Below are 10636 nucleotides of genomic sequence, written 5' to 3'. Positions count from 1 at the left end.
ATTGCTTATGGAACACACCATACGTAAGTTTTTTTTTTGTTTAATTAATTAATTAATTAATTAATTGCTGATAAATTGTGATTTTCTTTACACTGTTATGCAGAAGAAAATGCTAATGAATAATCAGCAACAAGAAGACAATGATCCACTTATTTCTTTCATGTAATTAGCAAGAGTCCATGAGCTAGTGACGTATGGGATATACATTCCTACCAGGAGGGGCAAAGTTTCCCAAACCTCAAAATGCCTATAAATACACCCCTCACCACACCCACAATTCAGTTTTACAAACTTTGCCTCCTATGGAGGTGGTGAAGTAAGTTTGTGCTAGATTCTACGTTGATATGCGCTCCGCAGCAAGTTGGAGCCCGGTTTTCCTCTCAGCGTGCAGTGAATGTCAGAGGGATGTGAGGAGAGTATTGCCTATTTGAATGCAGTGATCTCCTTCTACGGGGTCTATTTCATAGGTTCTCTGTTATCGGTCGTAGAGATTCATCTCTTACCTCCCTTTTCAGATCGACGATATACTCTTATTTATATACCATTACCTCTGCTGATTTTCGTTTCAGTACTGGTTTGGCTTTCTACAAACATGTAGATGAGTGTCCTGGGGTAAGTAAATCTTATTTTCTGTGACACTCTAAGCTATGGTTGGGCACTTTATTTATAAAGTTCTAAATATATGTATTCAAACATTTATTTGCCTTGACTCAGGATGTTCAACATTCCTTATTTTCAGACAGTCAGTTTCATATTTGGGATAATGCATTTGAATCAATCTTTTTTTCTTACCTTAAAATTTGACTCTTTTTTTTCCCTGTGGGCTGTTAGGCTCGCGGGGCTGAAAATGCTTCATTTTATTGCGTCATTCTTGGCGCTGACTTTTTTGGCGCAAAAAATCTTTTCTGTTTCCGGCGTCATACGTGTCGCCGGAAGTTGCGTCATTTTTTACGTCCTTTTGCGCCAAAAATGTCGGCGTTCCGGATGTGGCGTCATTTTTGGCGCCAAAAAGCATTTAGGCGCCAAATAATGTGGGCGTCTTATTTGGCGCTAAAAAATATGGGCGTCGCTTTTGTCTCCACATTATTTCAGTCTCATTTTTTCTTTGCTTCTGGTTACTAGAAGCTTGTTTATTGGCATTTTTTCCCATTCCTGAAACTGTCATTTAAGGAATTTGATCAATTTTGCTTTATATGTTGTTTTTTCTCTTACATATTGCAAGATGTCTCACGTTGCATCTGAGTCAGAAGATACTTCAGGAAAATCGCTGTCTAGTGCTGGAACTACCAAAGCTAAGTGTATCTGCTGTAAACTTTTGGTAGCTATTCCTCCGGCTGCTGTTTGTATTAATTGTCATGACAAACTTGTTAATGCAGATAATATTTCCTTTAGTAATGTACCATTGCCTGTTGCAGTTCCTTCAACATCTAAGGTGCAGAATGTTCCTGATAACATAAGAGATTTTGTTTCTGAATCCATCAAGAAGGCTATGTCTGTTATTTCTCCTTCTAGTAAACATAAAAAATCTTTTAAAACTTCTCTCTCTACAGATGAATTTTTAAATGAACATCATCATTCTGATTCTGATGACTCTTCTGGTTCAGAGGATTCTGTCTCAGAGATTGATGCTGATAAATCTTCATATTTATTTAAAATGGAATTTATTCGTTCTTTACTTAAAGAAGTACTAATTGCTTTAGAAATAGAGGATTCTGGTCCTCTTGATACTAATTCTAAACGTTTAGATAAGGTATTTAAATCTCCTGTGGTTATTCCAGAAGTTTTTCCTGTTCCTAATGCTATTTCTGAAGTAATTTCCAGAGAATGGGATAAATTGGGTAATTCATTTACTCCTTCTAAACGTTTTAAGCAATTATATCCTGTGCCGTCTGACAGATTAGAATTTTGGGACAAAATCCCTAAAGTTGATGGGGCTATTTCTACCCTTGCTAAACGTACTACTATTCCTACGTCAGATGGTACTTCGTTTAAGGATCCTTTAGATAGGAAAATTGAATCCTTTCTAAGAAAAGCTTATCTGTGTTCAGGTAATCTTCTTAGACCTGCTATATCATTGGCTGATGTTGCTGCAGCTTCAACTTTTTGGTTGGAGACTTTAGCGCAACAAGTAACAGATCATGATTCTCATAATATTATTATTCTTCTTCAGCATGCTAATAATTTTATCTGTGATGCCATTTTTGATATTATCAGAGTTTATGTCAGGTTTATGTCTCTAGCTATTTTAGCTAGAAGAGCTTTATGGCTTAAAACTTGGAATGCTGATATGGCTTCTAAATCAACTCTACTTTCCATTTCTTTCCAGGGTAACAAATTATTTGGTTCTCAGTTGGATTCTATTATCTCAACTGTTACTGGTGGGAAAGGAACTTTTTTACCACAGGATAAAAAATCTAAGGGTAAAAACAGGGCTAATAATCGTTTTTGTTCCTTTCGTTTCAACAAAGAACAAAAGCCTGATCCTTCATCCTCAGGAGCAGTTTCAGTTTGGAAACCATCTCCAGTCTGGAATAAATCCAAGCCTTCTAGAAAGGCAAAGCCTGCTTCTAAGTCCACATGAAGGTGCGGCCCTCATTCCAGCTCAGCTGGTAGGGGGCAGGTTACGTTTTTTCAAAGAAATTTGGATCAATTCTGTTCACAATCTTTGGATTCAGAACATTGTTTCAGAAGGGTACAGAATTGGTTTCAAGATGAGACCTCCTGCAAAGAGATTTTTTCTTTCCCGTGTCCCAGTAAATCCAGTGAAAGCTCAAGCATTTCTGAATTGTGTTTCAGATCTAGAGTTGGCTGGAGTAATTATGCCAGTTCCAGTTCTGGAACAGGGGATGGGGTTTTATTCAAATCTCTTCATTGTACCAAAGAAGGAGAATTCCTTCAGACCAGTTCTGGATCTAAAAATATTGAATCGTTATGTAAGGATACCAACGTTCAAAATGGTAACTGTAAGGACTATCTTGCCTTTTGTTCAGCAAGGGCATTATATGTCCACAATAGATTTACAGGATGCATATCTGCATATTCCGATTCATCCAGATCATTATCAGTTCCTGAGATTCTCTTTTCTGGACACGCATTACCAGTTTGTGGCTCTGCCGTTTGGCCTAGCTACAGCTCCAAGAATTTTTACAAAGGTTCTCGGTGCCCTTCTGTCTGTAATCAGAGAACAGGGTATTGTGGTATTTCCTTATTTGGACAATATCTTGGTACTTGCTCAGTCTTTACATTTAGCAGAATCTCATACGAATCGACTTGTGTTGTTTCTTCAAGATCATGGTTGGAGGATCAATTCACCAAAAAGTTCATTGATTCCTCAGACAAGGGTAACCTTTCTGGGTTTCCAGATAGATTCAGTGTCCATGACTCTGTCTTTAACAGACAAGAGACGTCTAAAATTGATTTCAGCTTGTCGAAACCTTCAGTCACAATCATTCCCTTCGGTAGCCTTATGCATGGAAATTCTAGGTCTTATGACTGCTGCATCGGACGCGATCCCCTTTGCTCGTTTTCACATGCGACCTCTTCAGCTCTGTATGCTGAATCAATGGTGCAAGGATTACACAAAGATATCTCAATTAATATCTTTAAAACCGATTGTACGACACTCTCTAACGTGGTGGACAGATCACCATCGTTTAATTCAGGGGGCTTCTTTTGTGCTTCCGACCTGGACTGTAATTTCAACAGATGCAAGTCTCACAGGTTGGGGAGCTGTGTGGGGATCTCTGACGGCACAAGGAGTTTGGGAATCTCAGGAGATGAGTCTTGGCCTCTTCTGAAGAGAGAATCGTTCATTTGTTTTCAGACAGACAATGTCACAACTGTGGCATACATCAATCATCAAGGAGGGACTCACAGTCCTCTGGCTATGAAAGAAGTATCTCGAATTCTGGTTTGGGCGTTATCCAGCTCCTGTCTAATCTCTGCGGTTCATATCCCAGGTATAGACAATTGGGAAGCGGATTATCTCAGTCGCCAAACGTTGCATCCGGGCGAATGGTCTCTTCACCCAGAGGTATTTCTTCAGATTGTTCAAATGTGGGAGCTTCCAGAAATAGATCTGATGGCGTCTCATCTAAACAAGAAACTTCCCAGGTATCTGTCCAGATCCCGGGATCCTCAGGCGGAAGCAGTGGATGCATTATCACTTCCTTGGAAGTATCATCCTGCTTATATCTTTCCGCCTCTAGTTCTTCTTCCAAGAGTAATCTCCAAGATTCTGAAGGAATGCTCGTTTGTTCTACTGGTAGCTCCGGCATGGCCTCACAGGTTTTGGTATGCGGATCTTGTCCGGATGGCCTCTTGCCATCCGTGGACTCTTCCGCTACGACCAGACCTTCTGTCGCAAGGTCCTTTTTTCCATCAGGATCTCAAATCCTTAAATTTAAAGGTATGGAGATTGAACGCTTGATTCTTGGTCAAAGAGGTTTCTCTGACTCTGTGATTAATACTATGTTACAGGCTCGTAAATCTGTATCCAGAGAGATATATTATAGAGTCTGGAAGACTTATATTTCTTGGTGTCTTTCTCATCATTTTTCTTGGTATTCTTTTAGAATTCCGAGAATTTTACAGTTTCTTCAGGATGGTTTAGATAAAGGTTTATCCGCAAGTTCTTTGAAAGGACAAATCTCTGCTCTTTCTGTTCTTTTTCACAGAAAAATTGCTAATCTTCCTGATATTCATTGTTTTGTACAAGCTTTGGTTCGTATAAAACCTGTCATTAAGTCAATTTCTCCTCCTTGGAGTTTGAATTTGGTTCTGGGGGCTCTTCAAGCTCCTCCGTTTGAACCTATGCATTCATTGGACATTAAATTACTTTCTTGGAAAGTTTTGTTCCTTTTGGCAATCTCTGCTGCCAGAAGAGTTTCTGAATTATCTGCTCTTTCTTGTGAGTCTCCTTTTCTGATTTTTCATCAGGATAAGGCAGTGTTGCGAACTTCTTTTGAATTTTTACCTAAAGTTGTGAATTCCAACAACATTAGTAGAGAAATTGTGGTTCCTTCATTATGTCCTAATCCTAAGAATTCTAAGGAGAAATCGTTGCATTCTTTGGATGTTGTTAGAGCTTTGAAATATTATGTTGAAGCTACTAAGTCTTTCCGAAAGACTTCTAGTTTATTTGTTATCTTTTCCGGTTCTAGAAAAGGCCAGAAAGCTTCTGCCATTTCTTTGGCATCTTGGTTGAAATCCTTAATTCATCTTGCCTATGTTGAGTCGGGTAAAACTCCGCCTCAAAGGATTACAGCTCATTCTACTAGGTCAGTTTCTACTTCCTGGGCGTTTAGGAATGGAGCTTCGATTGATCAGATTTGCAAAGCAGCAACTTGGTCCTCTTTGCATACTTTTACTAAATTCTACCATTTTGATGTATTTTCTTCTTCTGAAGCAGTTTTTGGTAGAAAAGTACTTCAGGCAGCGGTTTCAGTTTGAATCTTCTGCTTATGTTTTTCATTAAACTTTATTTTGGGTGTGGATTTTTTTCAGCAGGAATTGGCTGTCTTTATTTTATCCCTCCCTCTCTAGTGACTCTTGCGTGGAAAGATCCACATCTTGGGTAATCATTATCCCATACGTCACTAGCTCATGGACTCTTGCTAATTACATGAAAGAAAACATAATTTATGTAAGAACTTACCTGATAAATTAATTTCTTTCATATTAGCAAGAGTCCATGAGGCCCGCCCTTTTTTGTGGTGGTTATGATTTTTGTATAAAGCACAATTATTCCAATTCCTTATTTTATATGCTTTCACACTTTTTTATCACCCCACTTCTTGGCTATTCGTTAAACTGAATTGTGGGTGTGGTGAGGGGTGTATTTATAGGCATTTTGAGGTTTGGGAAACTTTGCCCCTCCTGGTAGGAATGTATATCCCATACGTCACTAGCTCATGGACTCTTGCTAATATGAAAGAAATGAATTTATCAGGTAAGTTCTTACATAAATTATGTTTTTTTGTCTATTTCTGTGTTGTTCCAAATGTTATTGATAGAATCTTTGTTAAAGTATTTTTTTTATAATTCAGAAATGAACCACTGCACTGCAAAATACCTGCACACAAAATTGTTTAAAAACCTGTCCTTTAAATCACTTTGCAGTCCAAGTACACACCACTTGTCAAGCCTTTCTTTTGCTGTGGCCAATTCAGGTTGATATAAATGAGCTCTTGCAAGGGTCAAATAACCACTGTGCAGCATGTGGAAGCACTCCAGACACTCTTGGGGAGGAGTGGAAAAAAAACTCAATTTTTCAAATGTAAGTTAAAGGAAAAACAGGCACACTATATATATAATTAAGTTTTTTTTGGACATTTACAAATAAGGTTTAATGTCCTTTTAATAAATTTCTAATAAGATAAGAGTAACATGAATAATTAATTTTACATAGAGAGCATTAGATAGGGAGGGAAGCTGTCAGTCTATTTTAACAGCACTATATAGTTGTTTAGTTGTCTCTTATCCGAGCTACAGAGTTGTATTTGCTTTTTTATTCCTTGCGTTACAGTTGCTGTTGTGAATGTATAAAGCATTATATCCTAAAAAAATTATCTTAAAGTGATGGTAAACTTTACGTTTTAAAATCGGGTCCAGAATATGAGATATTTTACAGTAACTTTAATTGATCACTTCTAATAAAGATGAGCTGTAACTTACTTTTTAATTTATCTGTGTCATTCTAATACTCTTAAAAATGTTTTTTTTTTCTGTAAACTAACGGTTTGCACTGTTTTCCAATCAGTGCTCTAGCTGTACGGCACTTTTTTATAGCTAGATTGCTGATTGGAGAACAGGTCAAACCGTTAATTAACAACAACAACAAAAAGCTATGAAGTGGGTGACCGGAGCTTCAAACTAAGTTCTCAGAATTGTAATAGTTTGTCCTGTAAAGAGACTTTAAAGGAAATGCTAGATAAAAGGAATCGTTCAAAGAAAAGATTGGTCTGAGAATAACATATAGATGTATTTTTTAAAGTTTCATTGGCTGTTTAAATATTGACAAAATACGTATAAAGTTTTAGTGTTTATAAATCAATGGGAGCTGCCATGTTGTAACTTAGGTTACCGCCTGTGCTGTGGCCAATTAGGGACAGTTATAAATAGGTCACTAGAGTGTGCAGCCAATTGCTGTGCGGAATATAACAGTGTTCTCCACTTCTATTTCTAACAGGAACTGAAAAGCTCACAATTTCAAAATGGAATTACAGGAAAAGGGAACAAAATAAATAATGAAAGTATACTGTAGTTTTATTTATATATACAATTTATAATTTTTTATTACCATCTCAAAGTGTTTAATGTCCCTTTAAGCAGCCAGTCAGGATGTTTGTCCTAGGACAAGCTAGGGAGTGTGCATCTGTCATATGCAGGTGCAGTCATGTTATTTTCCTATTCAGGTTATGGAAGTTTAATGTGAAATCTCATGAGATTTAAGTGATATCTCATGAGATCTCAGCAAAGCAATACAATACCTCAGCTGATTGGCTATTGTGTTTGTTTTTCTTCAACTTGCAGCTTTACAGCACCTCTAACTGTGCACAGCACACCTACTCTGGTGAGCTAAAGACATTTTGAGATAAAATATCTTCCCTTTTTACATAGAGATGTTCAGGTAATATTTTACAGTTATGCTGCATCACTTTCAAGTGATTTAGCATATGAGTATTATGTCCCTTTAACTAATATTGAATTAAATTAAATCATGGTGAACAATTTGTCTGAATGTTTTTTTTTGCCTGTGAACATATCTGATGACTTCTTTCAGGTTTCAGTATGTTCATATTTCCTGCTGTTACCCCAGTACCTCTAAGGCACAGTCAGCTTTAGATATTATTTAAAACAGACGCTAATAAATGAAAGTTCCATTTTATGATTTGGTGCACATGAATCTGAATTGTACGGCTGATGGGATCGGTCTGTGCTTCCTTTAGAGCCTTTCAGTTTCAAGCACCGGTTTCCAGGCAACCACACAAATAAATGGAACATCTTGTTATTGTGAGCATTTTTCACTCTGATGAAGTAATTTTCATCTTAATTCATTCCTGGAGTTTGATGGTTTATTTATAATATTAATCAGGCCTCCTCGCTGTGTCTGTGTCTTACCGTTTTGTGCTTTCATGGCACAGATAATAAATTAGAGAGGGTTCGTGGTTTATGTGATTCATCCTTACATTGCCTTTAAATTGATTCATAAATGCTTTCCTTCCCCCACCTTCCTTGCAACAAATTAAAATTCAGCACTCTCCAGCAGCTAAGGTGTTAATCCATACACCCAAGGCCTTAAACTAGCAATATTAAAGAAGAGACTGGTACTCATTATTATAATCACTCTATCTCTGTGCAATACGTAAAGCTTTCATTTCCATCCTTAGTACACATTTAAATGCAAATAACATGATTTACCTTCTGAAAGAAAAAAATATTATAGTTTGTATAATTTATTATAATAAGTGGGATTTCTTTTACAAGATATGACAAGTCCACGGATTTCATCCTTACTTATGGGATATCGCCTCCTGGTCAGCAGGAGGAGGCAAAGAGAACCACAGCAGAGCTGTATATATAGCTACTCCCTTCCCTCCCACCCCAGTCATTCTCTTTGCCTGTGTTAGTTAGAGTGGAAAACTGTGAAGCAGATTTTCTGAGCAGACAGACTTTTCATCCAGGGGAATGGGAACTCCATCCGGAGGTATTTGCCTATCTGATTCTCATATGGGGCAGGCCGGAGTTGGATCTTATGGCATCTCGTCAGAATGCCAAGCTTCCGAGATACGGGTCCAGGTCCAGGGATCCCCAGGCCGAACTGACAGATACCTTAGCAGTGCCTTGGTCGTTCAACCTAGCTTATGTGTTACCTCCATTTGCTTTCCTTCCACGGGTGATTGCTCGAGTCAAACACGCGAGGGCTTCGGTAATTCTCATTGTTCCTGCATGGCCTCGCAGGATTTGGTATGCCGATCTGGTGGACATGTCATCTCTGCCACCGTGGAAGCTTCCATTGAGGCAGGACCTTCTCATTCAGGGACCCTTCCATCATTCGGATCTCATTTTTCTGCATCTGACTGCTTGGAGATTGAACGCTTGATTTTATCTAAGCGAGGGTTCTCTGATTCTGTTATTGATACCTTGATTCAGGCACGTAAACCTGTTGCTAGAAAGATTTACCATAAGATATGGTGTAGATATCTTTATTGGTGTGAATCCAAGGGCTACTCATGGAGTATGGTTAGGATTCCCAGGATTGTATCTTTCTCTTGTAAGGTGTATCCAGTCCACGGATCATCCATTACTTGTGGGATATTCTCCTTCCCAACAGGAAGTTGCAAGAGGACACCCACAGCAGAGCTGCTATATAGCTCCTCCCCTAACTGCCATATCTATTCATTCTCTTGCAACTCTCAACAAAGATGGAGGTAGTAAGAGGAAAGTGGTGAAATATAGTTAGTTTTTGTCTTCAATCAAAAGTTTATTATTTTTAAATGGTACCGGAGTTGTACTATTTTATCTCAGGCAGCATTTAGAAGAAGAATCTGCCTGCGTTTTCTATGATCTTAGCAGAAGTAACTAAGATCCCCTGCTGTTCTCACATATGTCGGAGGAGTGAGGTAACTTAAGAGGGAGAATGGCGTGCAGGTTATCCTGCAATGAGGTATGTGCAGTTTTAAGTTTTTCTAGGGATGGAATTGCTAGAAAATGCTGCTGATACCGGATTAATGTAAGTTAAGCCTAAATACAGTGATTTAATAGCGACTAGTATCAGGCTTACTATTAGAGTTATATACTCTTATAAATGTGCAATATAAAACGTTTGCTGGCATGTTTAATCGTTTTTATATATGCTTTGGTGATAAAACTTATTGGGGCCTAGTTTTTTTCCACATGGCTGGCTTGATTTTTGCCTAGAAACAGTTTCCTGAGGCTTTCCACTGTTGTAGTATGAGTGGGAGGGGCCTATTTTAGCGCTTTTTTTGCACAGTTAAAATTACAGACAGAGACATTCAGCTTCCCTCAGCAGTCCCCTGCATGCTATAGGACATCTCTGAAGGGCTCTAAAGGCTTCAAAAGTCGTTTATTGAGGAAGGTAGGGCCACAGCTGAGCTGTGGCAGTTGTTGTGACTGTTTAAAAAACGTTTAATTCGTTTTTTTGATCCGTTTTTTTGCATTAAGGGGTTAATCATCCATTTGCAAGTGGGTGCAATGCTCTGCTAACCTATTACATACACTGTAAAAATTTAGTTTGAATTACTGCCTTTTTTCACTGTTTTTCAAATTTTGACAAAATTTGTTTCTCTTAAAGGCACAGTACCGTTTTTTATATTTGCTTGTTAACTTGATTTAAAGTGTTTTCCAAGCTTGCTAGTCTCATTACTAGTCTGTATAAACATGTCTGACATAAAGGAAACTCCTTGTTCATTATGTTTAAAAGCCATGGTGGAACCCCATACGAGAATGTGTACTAAATGTGTTGATTTCACTTTAAACAATAAAGATCAGCTTTTATCTTTAAAAAATTTATCACCAGAGGATTCTGACTAGGGGGAAGTTATGCCGACTAACTCTCCCCACGTGTCAGACACTTTGACTCCCGCTCAAGGGACTCACACTCAAATAGCGCCAA

General features: G+C 38.1%; 1 protein-coding gene across 1 annotated transcript in view; it reads left to right on the top strand.

The window, feature by feature from the left end:
* Positions 1-10636, top strand: part of TDP1 (tyrosyl-DNA phosphodiesterase 1) — a 698490-nt gene that overhangs the window by 177778 nt on the left and 510076 nt on the right. Inside the window, exon 6 of the mRNA XM_053697569.1 lies at positions 1-23. This exon is cut by the window's left edge and continues 12 nt beyond it. Coding sequence (XP_053553544.1) covers positions 1-23 — 23 coding nt within the window. The remainder of the gene's footprint in view (positions 24-10636) is intronic.

The sequence above is a fragment of the Bombina bombina genome, chromosome 1 (genome assembly GCF_027579735.1).
Source record: "Bombina bombina isolate aBomBom1 chromosome 1, aBomBom1.pri, whole genome shotgun sequence".
Lineage (NCBI taxonomy): Eukaryota > Metazoa > Chordata > Amphibia > Anura > Bombinatoridae > Bombina > Bombina bombina.
The sequence above is the reverse complement of the archived record's forward strand: the minus strand, read 5'-3'. Positions and strand labels throughout refer to the sequence as shown.